This window comes from Bombus flavifrons, chromosome 3 (genome assembly GCF_040668555.2).
Source record: "Bombus flavifrons isolate JBK064 chromosome 3, iyBomFlav1_principal, whole genome shotgun sequence".
Classification (NCBI taxonomy): Eukaryota; Metazoa; Arthropoda; class Insecta; order Hymenoptera; family Apidae; genus Bombus; species Bombus flavifrons.
In genome coordinates, this window is record NC_138444.1 from 825,528 (window position 1) to 846,901 (window position 21,374).

General features: G+C 26.9%; 2 protein-coding genes across 2 annotated transcripts; both read right to left on the reverse strand.

Moving 5' to 3' along the window:
- Nucleotides 1-1,296: 1,296 nt before the first annotated feature.
- Nucleotides 1,297-15,044, reverse strand: scaf (inactive serine protease scarface). Its single transcript, XM_069109445.1, has 12 exons — nt 15,010-15,044; nt 14,583-14,635; nt 13,804-13,907; nt 9,228-9,342; nt 8,467-8,840; nt 7,920-8,121; nt 6,987-7,135; nt 5,835-6,194; nt 4,432-4,586; nt 2,451-2,734; nt 1,932-2,188; nt 1,297-1,632 (listed from the first exon to the last, which is right to left on the reverse strand). The coding sequence occupies exons 4-12, from the start codon at nt 9,313-9,315 to the stop codon at nt 1,459-1,461; spliced, it is 2,043 nt and encodes a 680-aa protein (XP_068965546.1). The 5' UTR covers nt 9,316-9,342; nt 13,804-13,907; nt 14,583-14,635; nt 15,010-15,044; the 3' UTR covers nt 1,297-1,458.
- Nucleotides 15,045-16,162: 1,118 nt separating this feature from the next.
- On the reverse strand, nt 16,163-21,292 carry Srp54k (signal recognition particle 54k). Its single transcript, XM_069109306.1, has 9 exons — nt 20,916-21,292; nt 19,996-20,172; nt 19,645-19,874; nt 19,270-19,420; nt 19,007-19,155; nt 18,338-18,599; nt 18,027-18,135; nt 17,117-17,383; nt 16,163-16,737 (listed from the first exon to the last, which is right to left on the reverse strand). Exons 1-9 carry the CDS (start codon nt 20,991-20,993, stop codon nt 16,640-16,642), a joined length of 1,521 nt encoding a protein of 506 aa, XP_068965407.1. The 5' UTR covers nt 20,994-21,292; the 3' UTR covers nt 16,163-16,639.
- Between the last annotated feature and the right edge of the window lie 82 nt (nt 21,293-21,374).

Here is a 21,374-nt window from a genome sequence, read left to right on the forward strand (position 1 = left end):
GTTTCAATATTCAAGGATATTGATTAACAAATGATATCGGTCGGATTTTTTCTTCCAATACATTTACCTAGGATAGGTTCACCCCAATTTTTTGGATACTTCATTTGATGACAGTTTCAAAAGGAAGATGGAAGCATAAGAACTTGTTTGCAGGGAAGAGTTGAGTTGTTATTTGAAATACATGAACTCAAAATTTTTGCTTTATTTTGTGCCGGGTGAGAATATCTCTGTAGTTGTGAAATACAAAGAAGTAGTTTCTTTTATTATCTAGAACCCAGAGGAGCCAATCAAATGGAAAATAAGAAATAAAAATAATAATGAACTCTGAAACAGGACACATTTGCAGTATTGTGGTACTTTGATAATAGTCTTTTGTCAACAGAACAGTTGATAAGAATTGATCTTCCAGTGTCAACTAGAATTTCTTTACTCTTGTATAAAACGCTATTGGATAAAGCCCCAGTTTCTCAAGGACACCGTATGTTCATTGACTATTATATAAGATGTTCTTTGCCCAAAAAATTATACAAGATGAAGTGTTATCTAACCAAACAAATTCAAAGAAAATATTCAAACAAATAGAAAAAGATTACCATAAAAGATAAAATAGAATGAAACATATATAGTAGCATGTTAACATTTTATTATATACTGTACTTTATAAAAGCAGAAAAAATGACGCAATTAATTGGGAACAATTCCAGGTAAACAATAACTAATAATAACAACAAAAAAGAAAACGCATTGCTAGAGTCAAAAAGGGAGATCTCCCCATTGGATCACCCAGCGATGTTCTTCACAGAGGGGAGATCTCCCCATTCGGTTGGCTAAGTGTTAAGGAAATAATACTTTGATCCTGGTTTTGGAAAATAAACAGATTACAGCAATGTTGGCAAATTGGGACAATGGTGGAACGAGTTCTGTCAAAAGGATACTATGGAATGATACTAAAATTATTGTAGAAAAATCTAATATTCTATATTGCATAAAATTTATGGATGGTGTTGATTAAGCAGACCAATATAGTTTAACATATTCCTTTATGAGAAAAACTCTTGAGTGGTGGTATAAGCTACTTTTTGAAAGATTAGAAATATCTATTATCCTGTATAGAAATTCATACATATTATATGATTTGTAAAAAAGCAAAGAAACGAATGCCCACTTAGTCATTCGAAATATATTAAGTTACTAGTAAATCAATTTAGAGGTGATTCTGATGACAGGATTGTAATGTATTAATTCAAACAGCTACAGAATTAATCTTTTATTTTTGTCCTAAAGCTATTACCCAATATATAAGATTAACAGTAATTTGTAAAGTAGAATAAAATGTAATTGTAAATTCTTATGCTAAGATACTTCCCAAGGATAACAATTTTATTAATAATTATTATATAATACAAAAAGATAAAGAGTATTAAATATTAAGGAAAAAAAATATTAGTCAATAAATTTTTAATGTGGAGGTAGATATTGATTATCTGTAATCAAAGTGCTCTTCCTATAATCACTTGACGATGAATTTTCATTGTTTGCATCATATTTGATATTTATTTTGTTTCCTTCAACTGTAGAGTTGGACATGATTTTCTTTAGCCATGCTACATCTAATGAAGCAAACACAGCAACCTAAAATATAGAACAGAGAATTTGTATTTATCTATTTCTGATTTTAAAATTTATTAATTTTAGAAATAAATTAAATATATTAAGATTGATTTATTAATTTAATATAAAAGTAGCATACAATATTCGAATATTAATTGATTCCTATAACTAATATGAGTAATTATATCAACAAACACAAAAATACAAAAACAGTATTTGAAACATATCTTTTTCTATTTCCTTATTATTGTAATTAATAACATTAATGTAGATATGAATAGTAATATCTTCAGTAATATATGATAATATCATTATCTTACTTGATTTGATGGATAGCATCCTGTATCTTGACTATAAATTCCACTTAATTCATAAGCACCATGCTCATTTTGACAAGCAAGAGGTCCCCCAACATCTGTGTCACAAATATTATTTTTTTCTTCTTTGGGTGCAGCACAGATAGTCCCATTTGTAACATTAACTCCAAGATTTGTGCTTAGTAATAGCACATCCTTGCAACGTTCTCTGGATAGTATGTTCATGCTAATTGCATGCATGATTGCACCAGCGTAATGTGCTAAAACAGAAATATTTATGTATTTAATCATTTAATTTGGTTTAAGTTCGAGATTATCTTGATTCTCAAAAATAAATATAATCATAATAACATGTATACAGTAACATATATACAAAAATAATGAAATTTTTGTGTAAGACTGTACTCGCAAACAGAATCGGAATTATGAAAGAAGTAACATTATTATGATAAACAATATTTAACTTTTTATTTACGTGTAAATTATTTATTTAAATATAATTGATATTCCTCACTTAATTACCTTGAAGAATGGACTTTCCCCAACCGGTGGCAATGCACAATTTATTATTTTGCAGTAAATGCTTTGAATCAGACAGACATATGGGACTTATATGACGATCGAAAATAATGGGATTTTCGAGATGCAATATTGCGAGGTCGTATTCTCCAGGTTTTCCTTCATAATAAGGATGTATACTTATAGATGATACATTGATGATTTGGAAAGGCAATGGTTCCTCATGTTTTAATTCGTACCCTAATTTCCATTCTCCCAATTTTACCAAAACATCTTCCGGCAGCAGACTTGAATAATAATGTAAAATATTTTGATGAAGAAAATAAAATGATAACAGTTTATTCTAAGCTAATTACATATACCCTACAAACAGTAATATTAAAATTAAATAATCAAATGCAAAAAATAGTAGGCTTATAATAATAAGCTTATAATATAATAATAATAAGCTTAATAAATATAATTACTATAAAAAGTAAATTTCACTTGCAGCAGAAAACGCGATATCCATGTACCACGAAAGAGGTCGTCATTTGTAATAGAAAAAATACTTTTTATTTAATGAAAGTATATTGTAATATTCGGTCATGTTTTTGATAATAGTTCTAAAAATGTATCTGAATTTTAAATAACCGTAAGTATCTTAGGTTGCATCATTTGCATATGTTCTTATATTCTTAGAGATTTTAATAAGAAGTTGCGTACACCTTTCCAAATATGGTGACTATGCTATATTCTCCGCTTAAATTTTGTGGGTGGATCATTCGGAAATTTCGTTACGAAATTTAAAAAAATTTTGAAGATAAAATATTTTCATGATTCATAAAATCTGCATTTTATTGAATAATGCATATATCTTCTTTATTTTCGATTTTTCGATGTTTATTGAGTAGCTTCACGAATCCGTTTTCAGAAAATTTGTTGTCCTTTTCTACTATGAATACTTTAGGCCTATAGAAGTTTATATAATATAATAATATAATGTATTATATAATAATATATTACATAATATACAATACATTATATATAATAATATATAATATTATTATATTATTATTATTATTACTTAGTCCGTGCCTTTCGGTTTTGGACGAGCTTTCGGTTTTATATCTCGTTTATCTATTACGCTTTTTACATTCTATCAGTCTTATGGCGTTATCACCTTATTACCTCCTCCCTTATATCTATCTAAATTTTTTTCCTTGTCTATCTCTCTTTTCTTATATATCTACCTCCCCTCTTATCCACTCGATATAATATTATTATATTATACAGGGTGGTTGGTAACTGGTAGTACAAGCGGAAAGGGGGTGATTCTGCGCGAAAAAAGAAGTCGTAAATATAGAATAAAAATTTTTTGTGTGAGATTTTGTTTTGGAGAAAATCGACTTTGAATTTTCGCTCGGTACGCGTGTACTTTATCACGTCTCGTTATAACGGATCTCACTGTAGTTTTTACAAAAATTAGAAAAAATTAAAAAAAAATTTTTATTCTATATTTTCGACTTCTTTTTTCGCGTAGAATTACTCCCTTTCCGCTTGTACCACCAGTTACCAACCACCCCGTATAACTATATAACAGTATCTATTTGTTGTACCGTTTCTAATGTGTAATTTGTAAGTTATGATGAAGTTAACCCGTGTTTAATTGAGATATTGTTCTGTAGTAGCAAATTCTCGCTAAATTATCGGAAATAGACGATAAAAATGGGGTTTTTTTGACAGATTTCATTTTTATCAATAAATTTAAGTTAAAAATTCAACTAAAACGAATATATATATATATATATATATATATATATATATTAGTTTATGAAAATATTATTTTTTTTTTATTTCTTCTATTTTCCATCTCAACAAAATTTTTAAGTGAAACTGAAACTTCTGGGGAAAATAATACAAGAAAAATATATGAATATTTTCAGGCATATTTTGATCTGTGTAATTAATTATTATTGCCTGTTTTTATATTTAGTATGCTTACCCGTAGATGCAATTAGCTGCTGTTAATACATCTTGAGTTCCAATTAGAACACCAGAACAGAGAATTTTCCGTTCCTTTAAATGTAAAACCATCGCTTGCCATGGAATCTCTGCAAAAACTGTTTTGGAGTCCGTTTCTTGTGATTGTTTTAATACCTGACAACAGAGAACAATCCTTTTAAAAACATTTTTTATTTACTCATATTCAGAACGTTAATCGTTTCATATTGTTGCATATTTCAATTTCTTATGTTAATAAATAACGTACTTGTAATATGTTAAATTGTTTTATTGATATCCTAATTTTTTCGAACGTTTTATTACACCGATTAGTGGTCTCTGTATTATTGTAATTTACATTCTTTTAAAAGATACGACTCGATTAATATGTGTAAATATTGAAGCATTATAATTACAATCAAATACGATATAATAAAACTGAGATGTTCGTTGTAAATAAAGTGAAGCATATTTCGAAAAAACAATTAACATTTTTTGACTCTTTCACACATTACACGTATTACACATATTTGAATTTCATGACTTTAATGTAGTATGCATAGATACATATGTACTTGTACATTTACGAAGGAGTTCGCATAAAAATGAGAAAATTACTTCTTTTATTTTATTTCATTTACACAGGAAATTGAAATAGGAATACTTTCTACATATACTGCTTTTACATTTTATGGCATATGCTTATATAATAAAAGTATTCTACATTGCGATAATTTATGTAGATATTACAATTTAATGATAATTCAATAAAAAATATTTTGTAATGTACAAAATAGATTTTCGTTTATAGCAAAATTCGAAGAGACAAGGGGACGGCTTGATAATTATAAAAATAAAAATATATGGTTTTTATGTGCGATGCATTATTTTGTCGAAGATGGAAATACATTGAAAACACAAAAATATTTGTAATTTTGTATGTATGTGTACACTTAGTCACTTGACATTTAAATGACGCCATCTAGCTCATAAATCTTATTAATTTGTGTTTCAAAACAAAATTTCGAGTTTCACTGTGGTGAAAAGTCTTCCCGTAAGAAATTCGGTAAGAAAAGCTTTTGATAAGAAATTCTGCGAGTTTAGCATAGCTTGTTTCTGACACGTACTGCACTGCCCTTCGATGATAACGTCATAACATTATTGTATATTTAATTATATGTATATGTATAAAATTATATGCAGTTATTGTTTCTATTTAATAATAATAATAATAGTAAGGATAATAGTTTACATAGTTAGTAATAGTTTATTTTTTCCGCCCTCCGGGCATGAAAAGGGACTCGGTTTACATACATACTTCGGTTTTGATAATTTCGTTATAAAAATTGGCACAAAGGAAGTAGAATTTGTCGCATTTACTGACACTTATTTAAAGATACTTACCTTATTTCTAATACCACATCTTGATCTTGTTTCTGGCGTGTTAAAACCACTTCTGTCATCTGTGCCCGTATTTGGAGGAAATAAAAATACTTTTTTCGTAGAAATATCGGAATTTTCTGGTATTAACACGGGCTCAACTTCTTTAGAATACTCTACATTGCGATTGTTTGCAGGTATTTTAGTAGTTTTTGTAGGTGTATTGGGTAGTTTTACTTTTACAACATTCATAAACGTTGGAAATCCTTGTTCGTCAAATCCACCGGAGTAATTTGCCGGAAGATTCCCTGTTGGCCAAGGATCTACGTAGTTTGGATCCCGACAACATTTGCCAATTATTCCATTATCAGGATTTTTGCAACTCTATGAACAAGTATAACAACGTTTCTTGTAAGCTGAGTTTCGAAAATTCAATAAAAATATTTATCTTCAAATATTCTGTGCCTAAATAAAAAACTTAAAGATTTATTAATTTATATTTAGTAAAGATTATTTCTTTAGTAAATCTTTTACTTGTATTTTCAATGTTCTTATATCCAAATGAGTACTGTTTGTTTATATTATAATACAACTATTACGATATTACTACATATTTTTACCTTCGAAAATAATTTTAAAATCAGTATAAATTTTATACTACATCGGCGTTCTATTTACTGAAATATAATAGCAGTACATACATACCGCTATGTTGCAAGTATAATTTTAAAACAATGCGTCTATCGGTATATTTCAATTTTAAATATATTTACAGATATATTTCGACAAGAGAATTTTTATGCAAAATTTATATTTATATATATTGTATTACATTTCTTTATTTGATATTTAATCTTTTTCTATAATTCCTTGAAGTCATGAAAGTACGATTGTATCTGCAAAGGTGCCCTCGGTCTATCAATATATGTTGTCAATATATGTTCAATATGTTCAAGGTTCTCAACTAAAAAAATCAATATGTATTATCGATACAATATTGTCAATATTTATTGACAAGTTGTATTTTCGTTGAAAACCTTGAAATCTTGACAATATTATTTATCGCCTGAGGGCACCCTAAGACTGGACGTTGTGAACTCTACATTTTGTATACTTGTTACTTTAATTCGCGGTGTTTTTAATCGGTAATTTTTACTCACGGTAATTTTTACTCACACTCATTGGCACACGTCGAAGAAGTTGCTTTTCCGATAGAATAACAGGCTCTGGACTGATCATTCCGTCCATAGTGCAGAACTTCTCTTCAACACATATAAGCGCTGCTGCACATCCAAGCTGTACATGGGTCGGAATTGCAAAAGCGCCTAAATATTTTGATATTTCAATGAAGAATGTTATTAAATTGTTGTCGCAATAAGACATTCCCTAGTAGTATTATGTTATCTCATGCATTGCGTTACAACTAATATTAATGATACCAATTATTTTATTTAGCAACCAAAAAATTAAGAAATTGAATAATTTATACGATTTGCTAAAATAGGTATTCTTTGGTTGCATAACATTTAGAAAACTATGAATATAGAATAAGCTATAACATGTTACAAGTTGTTTTCTCGAGAAATATGGATAGCGACAATCCTAGTTTGAGCATTTTAGTATATCAACTATATCGACAGAATTTCGAAATAAAAATGGAACGCATCAAGGTTGATGGTTTTTTAGTTAGAAATCTCTTTTAAGATGTATCCGATCCTGTTCAGCAATGTCATTATAAGCACGTCATTTTTAACGTTTATTATTGTACTAGATATAAAATTTCTTAGTTACGTAGCACAGCAAATATTTTCTAAACGAATAGTGGATTGTGCTAATAATCTCACAATATATTTTTTTTAAATTACTGTAAAAAGTAATTTGCTGTTGGAACGAAAATAAGATCATTTTTCGTTTTATCTTCATTAATTAAAATCTAATTTGTAAAATTCTATATCGTGTACATATGTGTATGTGGTATTGTGCATATGTGTACATGTATGTTTGTTGTATATGTTGTAGCCACTTTCAAGCTTAAAATTACATATAAGCTGTTATTGCATATTATCGTTATCAATTGTGTATAATAAATGGAAAGTTAAATTAATATACTTTGCACAAAAGATCCAAAAATATTTGGCTCATTCCTTTCTTTAGTTACTGCGACCTGGTTATAGCTTATGGATGATTGCTCAGTTTGATAGTTTATATTATTAGAATTATCTTTTACATTTTTGCTAGACGTTTTCAATTTCCTTTCAAATTCTTTTGTAATCGTGCAACAAACTTGATCATGTACCCTGCATTGTTGAGTCTATTAAGAGAAATGTTAAGAAAATAACATCTGTTAATGATTGATGCAGGTAAAATCTAAAATCTGTTACGAAAAATATTGTTGTACAATTTTTTAAAAGCTTTTAATGGACTAAAATTAAATTTCTCATATTTTTGAAGCAATAAGGAAACGATCTATCGCGTTATTATTAAAACTAAGATTGCGGAGTAACGTTTAAAACAGAAACAGGAACATTTGTATCCCAACTTTTTCTACTGGATTAATGAAAGCATTGTAATTAAAATAACAATTATAAATTCTTTAAATGAACTGCATCATACTATAGCTAGTGGTACTATTTTGAAAAAGTACGAATAAGTTTACCTTGATGGATGAAGAGTAAGTAGTACTTTTACTTGAGTGAATATAACCATTTACACAATCTTTTTTGTTAACGCAAATTCTATTCAATCCAATACAGCTAATTATGAAATCAGTGTCCTGTTCCGCGAATTTTAAATTATCGGAAGCAAAATGACCTCGATAAGCTTGGTTTTGGTTGGTGTCTTGTTTAGGATTTTCAAATATCATCTTTAGCCGAGAATTTTGAAATATTACACCATCTTGCTCTGGTTGAAATATTACTTCTTGTTGTTCAGGTGTTTGAAATATCACATGTTGTTGTTCAGGAGGTTGAAATATTACTTCTGGTTGTTCGGGAATTTGAAATATGGATTTTTGTTCAGAATTTTGATATGCTATGCAAATAAAAAGACGATTGATAACAACAACAATACAAAACTCAACTTTCATCACATATAAAAATTTGCATTAAGTAAAAGTGATTTAACACGAGAAAAGACGAGATTTCTCTGTAAATTGAAAGAAATACCAAAACAATTGGCCAAAAAAAATACTCAAGAAAGTCATGTTTTTAGTATTTCATATTAGATTTTACATAGCTATGTATAAGAAAATCGTTTAATAAATCATTATTGATCGATACGACAATTTCTAAAGTAATATTTTTGTTTTGAATAAATAAATGCGTATAAATATAGGAAAGAAAGCATATCTCCTATCGAGAAATCTTCTTAATAGTTTGCATAGAACTACATAAATATTAAAATATCAAATGTACAGACCTGTGTAAGGAGTTTTGGTTTGAGGCGAGTAAGGCAATCCATTTGTTGAAAAAATAATAGCAATAAATATTAATGACCTGACAAGCATCTTTCTTTGTGTTTCTCCTATGTATGTCTGTAAAGATTATAAAACGAGCGATGTAAGAGGGCAAAAAATTGTAATCTTTAGTCAAGATGCTTTAACATTATAAAAGACAAAACAGAGTTAGAATTAATTACATATAAGATACATAAACATGAAGACAAAAAAATAAATAAATGCAATAAGGTAAAAGAGGTAATAAGAAAATTGAAAGTAAATATAAAATACTGACACATTCCATGACTAAATACGAAGAAAATGTTGTATATGTATAAGGATGCTGACGTTTGGGCAAAGTGGTGAAAAGCATTAATTTTAATTTATGGAAAAAGGAAGACCCATCACCCGGAAATAGCTGATCCAGGCCACATCGTCTCGATCGAAAGAGAAAGGAATACACACATACAGAGATTCTTGATTTTTACTTTTCTAATGTCCTACATTCCAAGAATGATATTTTGGAGCTCACGTCATTCTTTCGTCGACCTCGAGAGTGTTTCACTTTGTCTCTCTATCTCCCTTTCTCCCTTCCTCGTAGTTATTTCTTCGTCTATTTCATTAGCAATTACTATTTATAGATACTATTTTATAATCTTCGAAAATTTTATAATCTTTTCGATGAACAAACAGATACAAATAAATTAAACTATCTCTTTAATTTGATGGAATTTGTTTTCTATGGATGATGGGGAGTTTCGTTAATATCCTTTTCGGATATTTGCAAGTATGTTGTAACATAACTTATGTACATAAATATGAATAATTTACAAGAAACTAAATAAATTTCAATTTCCAAAAGTTTTCTTTGTTTAAAATTATATTGGAAATCTAATTTCCTCATTAGTTTATAATCTATTAACGTGTATCAAGAATGTAGTTATTTTTATAAAAATGTAGTTATTTTTATAAAAATGTAGTTATTTAAAAATTATCACAAAAATTAAAAACTCGATTCCTACAACTACAGTCAGTGTAACCAAAAGATTTAAATGTCACGGACGTTCAAAGTTTTCATCTAAGATTCATAATGTAAGACTCATATGTATGTATCATTTTTTTAACAAATTAATAGTAATTATTACAACCAAATATATCAACATAGAATACCTTCATTTTATGCACATTCATTGCTGATTATAAATTTATATTTTTTAGTTTTACCTTATATCTAATAATCATTTACGAAAATAAAATTCAGAAAAATATACACGTCGTGTTTCTTTGTTCATCCTGAAATTCCCGTATGTGTATTAAAAATAAACAATTTTCTTATAAAATAATTCTGATTAAAAAGAATGTATATTAGTATTTTGAATAAATAAAATATTGTATATTAATCGACGATAATATTCTTTAAATGAGCAATGTAACAAAAGATTTGTCGGTAATTTATATGTTCGTTGAGATTTGTTGTTAAATCTGTATAACATATCTGTCAAAATAAATTACAGAAGATAGCGATAAATAGCTTTCATTTTGCCAAAGGATGAAGAAAAAATGATACTTATATAAAAAATACACTAAAAAATTGTAATGTATAAAACGTGATGATATATTTGTTGTCGTTGATATTTCTACGAAACACAGACAAACAAATTACACAAAGTAACGATGAAGAATTACAAAAAATTAATGAAAAAATTATATACAGAAAATTAATATAACAAGAAAAGATACTAATCACAAAATACAAAATAGCATAAAAGAAAGGAAAATAATTATTTTTAAATGGAAAACAGATAAATCTTATTTTCAATGTAATAATTAAGGTATTTTAGATATTTCACAATTTAGAATTTATGTTATTTGTACGGAATATTACTATAAAAAATTGACTATTTTTTTAAATTTTATAAACCAATAAATTTTGCAAATAACTTTGGTAAAAGTTTGAATATTGGTTTAATAGCCAAATTTTTATAATTCTATATTTTTATTGATTTATATAAATAAAATTGAAAATTCAAAAGTAGATCAAGATTAGAAACAATGGCACCTACTTATTCGGTAGATCCGTATGTGATGAGTACGATTCACTAAATGGAATTTACTTTTCCACGTGATACCTAAAAGAAAGTTAATAAAACTGGCGCTGCTTTAGTATTCGTTCTTCTTTTATATCGATTCGCCAATCTTCAATATCTCCCTACCATCCCAATCGCAATTGCAACCTTGTGCCCACCTTCTTTGAACTATCTTCTTCGAAAATTTCCTTACAATTGACAAAATAGTATTTTCTTCATTCACTTAGAAACTAAATATTTATGCGCTTACTTTTTTTTGGTCAAAAACCTGAATTGTTTCTGTAATTCACGAAAAGATAATGTAATTTTTAGAAGATTGCGCAAAGTATGTAATATTCAGATGAAACGACCACTGCTTTTCGTTAACGTACATGTGTGCAATAAAATAAGTAAATAATACGTTAATAAGTATAATACGTAAAATAAGTTAATAAATATATTAATTACATAATTTTATGATGATAAAAACATCATGATTTCTAACAAATATAGCTATTATAATTATTTATTTTATTTATTTATTTTTACACAGCCCTGTCCTTTCGGATTTGGACGATTCTCCGATTTTACATTAAGTACATTATATTCTTAAAAAAAATTACATATTTCTTTCATGTTAACAATTTGTAGCCGTACTAATTTCACAAAATTTAAATTTTTCTAGATTTTATATGTATATTTATTTGTCATAAACATATTAAATTAGTTAAGAATAACTATTTTGTCAATTTTAAACATTATTCTCTATTATTACCAAGAATTTTAAATGTTGACTCATCTCGGTGCACATTTTTCAAACTATCGTCTGTTATATGTAAATATATCCGTTATACATATATATATGTACATATATATGTATACATATGTATATGCATATACATATATATACCTATGTGTCGTATAGTCGAACGTTTCTTGGCATTGACTTTTAAAATAAGTGACTTTTTACGAAGTCCATCCTCCGCAATCTTTTGCTTGATTTTTCTTATCTTTATACATATACAGGGTGTTCGAAAATGATATGTCACGATCATCGTAACGTTATTTTACACCTCTGGATAGGTGATGTTCTGTAAAACAGTAGTCGCAAAGTTGACCATGATCTCGAAGTTCAAGGACAATTCTTTTGTTTACTGGATCATAGTCTGCTCATTATGAAGGTAAAAAATTGCAGAAGAATCATGGGTCGTACCATAAACGCTCTATCAAAAATAAAATGTTAAAGTTTCATTGGTTTCCGAATTCACTTCGTTTCAAATATGTTTACCTACATTTTGCAGCCCGAGGCAGCATCTATTGTCGCACATACTTAGATACTCTAAATCCATCATTATACCCCATATAACCCATGTGTACCTTTCTTTCTTTTTCCTTTTTTTCCTTTTTGCTATTTAAGCAGCCCCACTCGCATTTCTACTTTCCAGCCAAGTTTCTTCCCAAGATTGACTGGCAAGGTCAAGGTCAATTTTACGGTTACTTTTTTTACAGATCTTCAGCAATCCAGAGATGTAGGATAACGCTATAATGATCGAGACAAATCATCTTTGAACACCCTGTACATACCTACAAGCTAAACTCTTCTATTACCTTCTCGATTGTTGAATAAATCTTTCTCACTTGAAAAAAAACTAAATTTAATGTACATTTTTGTTACTTGCCGTTCTATAATATCTTCCTACTTTGCTTGAAAAATATTTAAAAAAATGAATAATGGCACAAACATTGACATTCTATAACTTTAAATACGTGATGTAACATCCAAATTTCTATATTATGTATCAAAATTTAGAAAATATTGCATTGAATATTATAATTAACTTATTTTTTATACTTTTGAATGTTATTTTATTAAACTTAACATTATATCGTTACTTTATAAAAGTATTATTGAAAGAAATGCTATTTTTCAAATTTTTTAATATTTAAATTAACATACATATGTATATATAATTATGTATATATATGTACATATAATACGATATTCAACAGTTTTTTCGTATAACAGTTGTTCTCATGTAAGATAACTTCACGTTACAAAAGACAAATCATATTAATATGCAGGAAGATGATCATGATCTTGAAATAACATCCTAAACAAGCTTAGAGAGACTTTGCCAGATGCGTGTCCTGATATCATATAAATCCTTCTTAATCATTATTTCTTACTTTCAGTGGAAATAATTTAAATGTTCAACTTAACTGTATATTTTATCATATCATTATCATGTCTGATATAAATGTTAGGTATCTTCTGTTTCCTGACTGTAGAATACATAATTTTTCATTTTTTATATTTTATATAACAACATCTTTTCTTCTAATTATTGTATGTTAAATAGTGTAAAAATGATCTATGTTATGAAATTTTAAGAATGCAACTCGGGAAAGTAAGAAATCTATATGAAAGACTACGTAACGGCAGCCGATAAGAGATGAGATGAAAACAGAAGATTCAGAAAGTTTCCGTTACCTGTTTCTAATTATTTTGAAGCCTCATGTTCGTCTAGGTATCAACCACCCTTTTCTCACTAAAATGCGCAAAAGGCACATGGAAAATGGTACGTAACCTAGAGCCTAGTCAGACAAGCTTTCGTTTAATCTACTGTAACATGAAAGTGTATATGAATACATATGTAATCACAAAAGTTACATATGTCGAATTTTACGTCCGTGCGACTTAAACGACGCGACGGTCAAGAAACGCTATGACATCCATCAATTAGTCTGCAATATTTTATTATTCATTTAGTATACAATAATAAAAAGTACAAAAACAAATAATCTTCATTTTTCGATCTATACGTATTGACGTTCTAATATAATTATTACAACTTGAAATATTGCATAAAATCTTTTTCCTTTAGGAAACCTAAAGTTTGTTATTGCTCACATTAACTTCAGATTGTTGACATTAACTTGAGAAAATAAAAATCAGAATGTGCACGTATCATCACAGCATAATCATTTTTTATTACTGATCGACTTGATGTTTGGTTACTATAGTATAACTGTTTTTGCCATAAATTGGCATTTAATATAAATTAACACTGTTCTAATTGTAAGTCAAAAACTAATACTTCAGAAGTATATAGTTTTAGTTTGTAAAAAATATAAGAATTACAGTAATTATTACGGTAATAAATTGTCGAAAACGTAAATTTACAATAAAAATTTAGAAATTATTAAATTCGGTTGTGTTATAATGGAAAAAGTATTTTTCACGACAAAGATTGTTAACTTTCGACTAACTTTGTCAAGGGCATGTCACCTTGTACATTTTTGGTCGTACCAGCTTCTCTGATCTGAAAAAACAAAATATCTTGAGATTACTTTTGATTAAACGATCAGATGAGATAAAGAATATCTATCAATGACAGAATGAATAGGACATTTAAAGTTCTTCACCTTTGTATTAACAATAAATCTTTCTGTATTATATATATATAACTATATAACTAATATATATAGTTAAATTTCGGGGTAAGATAAAATTTATATAAAATTTGCATTCGAATGTTTAGCTTATGGGGCTAGATCTGGCGGATGATTTTTAAATATGTTATTTTAAATATGTCAAAACAAGAATATAAATAATTCGAAATAGAATTTTTTAAATTACAAGAGGTAGAAAGAGGAGATATTCCACTCTCAAGCTATATCAAGATACAAAGATTACCCTTATTCGACACTTTATTAAATCTTTGATTGATATGACATGAGATGACTAATCAGTTGGTAAGAATTACCGATATATTTGACTTAAATAAAATCTCCTTCCCATCAGTTGGCAATACTTTACCGCAAGAGATATTTTTTCTGTACTTCTAGTTTTAAAACGGAGGAGTGCTGTTCATTTATTTTTCCTAACTTAAGATTTTCAGTATCTCCCCTTCAGCATCTCCTTCCCATTTTTTTCTCTCCTCTCCTTCTTTTTGTTTAATTTAATTTCTTCTTCCAGCTCATTAGATTTATATTAATACCTAGTACGTTGCTTTTTTGTTTATTTTGATAATGATTCTATTTTCTTTCTTTTCAGTGTTATCATATAGTTCGGTATGAGTATTGTTTAGTATTGTACTCTGCACCAGAAAGTTTTTGCAAATCTTCCTTCCTATATTACAGATTAATATTAATTAATATTAATCTATCTTTTTACAAATAGCCATTAATTACTTATTACCATATATGACACCGCTAATGGGAGATTTTAGGCTTAGATTTTCAATCGTGGCATGTACACACAATCATCTGATGAATTAAAAAACAAATTCGCTCGAGCTCAGTTTTACTTGAACTTTTGTAAAGTGAACATCGAAATAAAATAAGCTTTTACATACTTACTTATTACACTTATTTATTAACGACAATTAAATTATTAATTTATAACAATAAAAAAAATAGTTTGTAACATTTTATCAAGTAAACTTTTAATATAGAATATAAAATTAAGAATATATATATAAAAAATATACATAAAATTAAGAAATAAGAATATAAAATTTTATAAAAATAATTTATATTTTAATATCGGTTCTTAGTTTACCACACCGGCTATTTTTCGAACTTCTTTTACTCTTTGTTTGCAAGATAATCAAGAATTTATGAAAATGTTTTGCAAACACACACCAAAGAGAGAATTGCTTAAAAATTAATTAATCTTTATACATAAAAAGAAAGAGACAGATCTCTGATGTTTCTGCTTACAATAAAAAGAAAGTGAGATATTAACAAGTGTTAAGATAAATAGGACTCTATATCTGTGTAAAACAAAGAATTAAATGAAAGGAAGCATACACACAAAGGAAGCATAGAATAAAAAGTAGGAAACATACACATGGTAACGAACATCACTTTTTTATTTCTTTCATATTGAAAAAGATTTTTAAACATAAAATTTTTCTTAAACTTTTTAAAAATTTTGAAGAAATCATCATCATAGAGTAATAGATTCTAAATTCTTTGCTCTCTTTTCTTCTCCACTCTTTTTCCTTCCTTTTATAACTAAATAATGTTTATTTTATTAAACGATTTGTCCTTTAACAAGGAACTTCTATAATTATGAAATTCAAAATTAATAGTAAAAATAGTTTGATTTCAATTACATCAGGTTTAGTCGTTGCAAACGTAAACACGATAATTTACACGATAATTTATTTGTAACAAAAATGAAACTATAGATAGAAGATGGGGAATCTCTAAATAAAGATATTATTATTCGAATGACGAATGAAATCGTCTTCTGCAATTAATAGATTAACAAAGAATTATATCAAAGTCAATCAAAGCATTGCCTAACAAATCTTTTTTCACGATTTTCCACCAAAGCCACCCATTAAATTTCCAAGTCCTCCTGCTGCACCCTGTTGTAATTGTTTCATAATATTTTGTAATCCTGGCATTCCACCTGTGAAAAGAAACATTTTAATAATGGAATAAAAAAATGTAGTGATTTTATATATATTATTATATTAAGAATGTAATAAGAATATATATAGATAAGCTTTTTTTAATGTTCAAATCCATATATTTATTTTTACTTAGTTTATTCAAATAGTACAAACATAATATGCTATAGTGTAAATATTTGAAGTGTAAAGCTTAGTTACACTTGAATACAGACACACAATACATATACACATAAACACATAAATTACGAATATGCATATGTTAAAAAGTAATATGAAAATGAACATAAAAATTAAATCAATGAAGTATATATTCCTTTAAAAATTTGCTAACTTTATATCAATTATTAAGCATTTTTTAATAAAAATATTACTTACCCATTTGATGTAGCACTCTGGGATCCATCATTTTTGCCATTTGATGATTTAACTTTGCCATTTGTATCGAATTTACATTTTTGGACATATCTCCTGCTTTAAATAATCCTTTAATACCGCCCATTTTCTTTACAACAGCAGCGAATTTTGTGTATTGTGTAATTACATCTTTGACTTCTTTTTCAGTCACTCCAGAACCTTGTGCTACTCTTATAATTCTGCCTGGTTGTTTACTAAATAATTTTGCACCATCTCTGTTATCCAATTCTATAAATGTTTGTTTATTTAATATTTTTTTATTTTTTATTTGAATGTTGTATAACTATAAAATATATTTGTGTTAATATACAACCCAGATTCTTTGATGGAACAATTTCTTTTACTAATTAAAAACAAATAGCTGAATGCAATTTTTTCTACAATGTAAATTCATATGTTAAATAACGTTAAGAGTACATTATGTATAGTAAAATATTACTATTAACTCAATTTATTGTTTGCAGTAAAAATATGCGCTTTTATAATACTAATAATATAGTGTCTCATTTAAAAAAAAAAAAAAAATAATCGAAATATGATCAAAAAATATAAAATATTATATTTTTAAAAAATATACGGTGAGCTATATAAGAAAATAAGCAATATAAGAGAAAAAAAGGATCCATATAAATTATATGCAACAAACTTATTTGCTGTGACTACTTTAAAAATAATTAAAACTATGGCTACAGAATACATAATATCAGAAAGATCTGAGTTCTATTATTCTCAACATTTTTGACAACTTTCACATTTGTTTATCACAAATAAAATATTCATAGAAATATAACAATGTGCATGAATGTTGAAATCTCATATTTCAATAATATCAACATATACAGATAATTGAATTTAATTAAAAGAAAATTACCTGAGTCGTTCATACTGTCCATAATAGTCATTATACGTTTTAGTCTTGCCATAGATTCTTGTTCTGTACCTTTTGACATAAAGTCTTGACTGAAACCAGGAATCATCCCCTGTTTAACAAAAAATCCCCTTTATGTTATATAAAAAGTATTTAAGTATATATTCTATTAATAATATATGTGCATAACATATTTTAATTATAAGTAAAAAATATATAAATTACATTCTTTACACTTTACAAATTTAGATGAAATTTTTAAAAAATATTAGAAATTTATAGACAAAAGAAAAAAAGAAGAAACTAAAACTTACCATTAACTGAGAGAATGGTCCCATTTTCATAACATTCTGAAACTGTTCATACATATCCCTCAAAGTGAATTGTCCATGTTTAATTTTCTCTAGTAGTTCTTCATTATCATCGAGATTTAATTCATTCACTTTGTCTATTAGTCCTTCGATATCACCCATACCCAATAATTTACTAATAAAAGGTTTTGTTTTGAATGGTTCTAAATCATCTATATGCTCCCCTGTACCTACAAAGATTACTGGACTTTGTGTTGCAGCGACCCTATAGAAATATGCTTACATAATATCAAAACCTTTAATAGTTACAAAGGTAAATTTTCTTTGATCCCCAAATTCAATTATAATATTACATTAAAATTTAAGTTTCATTACATTGAAAAAGGATTTTTAACACTAGTATAAAATAATACAAATATCACTTTTATAATTACATTTTATTAAATAATTATTACTTTTTATTAATTATTAATTATTAAGAATTATTACTTATTACTGATTCTTAATTAAACATTGTTTACCCATAGTATTATTTAAATATAAATATAATTTAAATACTATTTAAAGAAAAGTATATGATATGAATAAGTATATGAAGGTACTACAAAAGAACTTTTTCAAACATATTTCATAAAAACTTAGAGAAACTATTTACAAATTATGAAAACTTACGCTGAAAGAGCACCTCCACCTTTTGCATGTCCATCAAGTTTTGTAATAATGATAGAACCGACATTAACACGTTCCTTAAAAGCTTTTGCTTGAGCTTCACAAGCCTGACCTATCGTTGCATCCATTACAAAAATTATATTATCTGGTTGCTACAAATAATAACAATTTTTATTTATTGACATAAATATTTCATAAATTAGATATTGCTAATTTTTGTTCATTAGAGAATGTTTGCAAGAGATAAGAACTATTAAATTACTTACAATTGCATTTGCAACTTGAAGCATTTCCTCGAACAGAGACTCCTCCTGTTTGTGCCTACCACTAGTGTCAACGATAATAATTTCATAACCTTCTTTTTTAAACATTTCAACACCATCCTGTGCTATTGTAACTGGATCAACTTCTGTATAACTAAATAATAAATTTGTTTTGTCTTATTACACTAGTATTTATTTTGTAACATTAAAATCTTTGTAGAATTATCCATTATTTGAAGGAATAAAATTAGAAACTATACATAGAAAGTATGTATAAAAATAAAAACTGCTATATCTCATAAAACTAATTTATTTACTTGTGTCTTATACTTAATTTGTTGTTGAACAGTAACAAATAATTTTTAAATTATTACCCACCTTCCATAAAATGGAATTCTTGCTTTTGTTGCATTTTGTTTTATTTGATCATATGCACCAGCACGGAAAGTATCAGCACAAACTAAACAAGCTTTCCAATTTTTCTTTAAATAATGATAAGCAAGTTTTGTACAAGTAGTTGTTTTTCCTGAACCTTGCAATCCAACAAACATTATTATATTTGGGCGTCCTTTAATAGGCTGATAAGCTTTTACTCTAGGATCAATGAGCTGTAACAAAATAAATTGAATATACTCTCCCTATTTCTTAATTACAACAATAGAGAAGAAAATCATTTTTCAGTGTTTCGAATAATAAATTTTCAAATAATAAATAAATCATTCAACTTACCTTTACAAGTTCTTTAAATACAGCACTCTGTATCATTCTCCTCTTATTAAGGCCACCAGCCATATCATCAAAATCAATCACAAGACGTACATTCTCTCTTAGCTTTTTGACAAGTCTGATATTAACATCTGCTTCAAGTAATGCCGCACATATTTCTTTTAGCATAGAATTCAGGACCTAAAAATGATACAATCTTGTAATCTTCTATTTAATTATGTAAATATTAAATACAATAAAATATGTCAACCAACATGAGATTGGACAATTTAATTAAAACTTTTAATTTAAAAAATTATATTTATTTAAAAATTCATTGTTTAAAATTCATATATGTGCATGACTTAACATGTTCAAAACATTTATTGTATTGAAACATTATAAATTTTATTTTATAAAAATTTTATACACATAAAAAAATAAAAATACTGCTTTATTAAAAATATTTTCTACATATAAATTTATAGAATTTAATATATAATCATAATAGAAAAACCATATTTGTGATGTATAATCATGTATATATAAATTTTATTATCCACAATATTTTACTTCAAAACAATACATATAAATACAATAATATTACACAAATAAATACATATATGTACACATATATACATACAAATATGTATATAAATATTCCTTGAATATAACATAAACATAATATAAAATAATAGTATAAAATGTCTAGGTATTTCTATTGACAGTAATAGTTAATTTAATGATTATTATTTTGACTTTTTAGTAAATTGAATGTTATAAGCTTTCAAGTTTATAAAATTAAGAAATTATTACATTTAGAAAATATTTGGAAAATGTTTATAATGTAACGTTTATTGAATAACATAAATTAACATATGTTACAATTTTAATTAGATGTATAGAAATGAGTTTGAAGGTTATGTTACTGTGGAAATACTTACTTCTTCATTAATAACAGTTGCATTGCTGAGGGATCGAAGCGCAGATGTTATTTTACGACCTAAATCTGCGAGAACCATTTTGCTACGACTATTCAACCTTTACGTAAACAAAAGGAAAAATTATATCACAGACGAGGTACACAACCTCGTTATAGAACAATCGTTATCCAAATTTTGCCAACGCACTATAGTGATACATTCGGGTTCTGATATAAAATTAAACAAAATTTTTATATGTATTTGTTTAAAACTTTAGATTTTTTATTTTTGCATAAGAGGACACGGTTTTGGAAGATTCTTGACATTAGAATACTTTTTTTTGTCACACTACATAAACCACAAAATGAAGGAGAAAAAGATAGGTTGTGTTATGTTAGGTTTAGTCATTAATGATTAATGTCGAATAGATGATTAACATCATGTTTTTATAATGTAATTATATTTTTATAAGTTTTTATG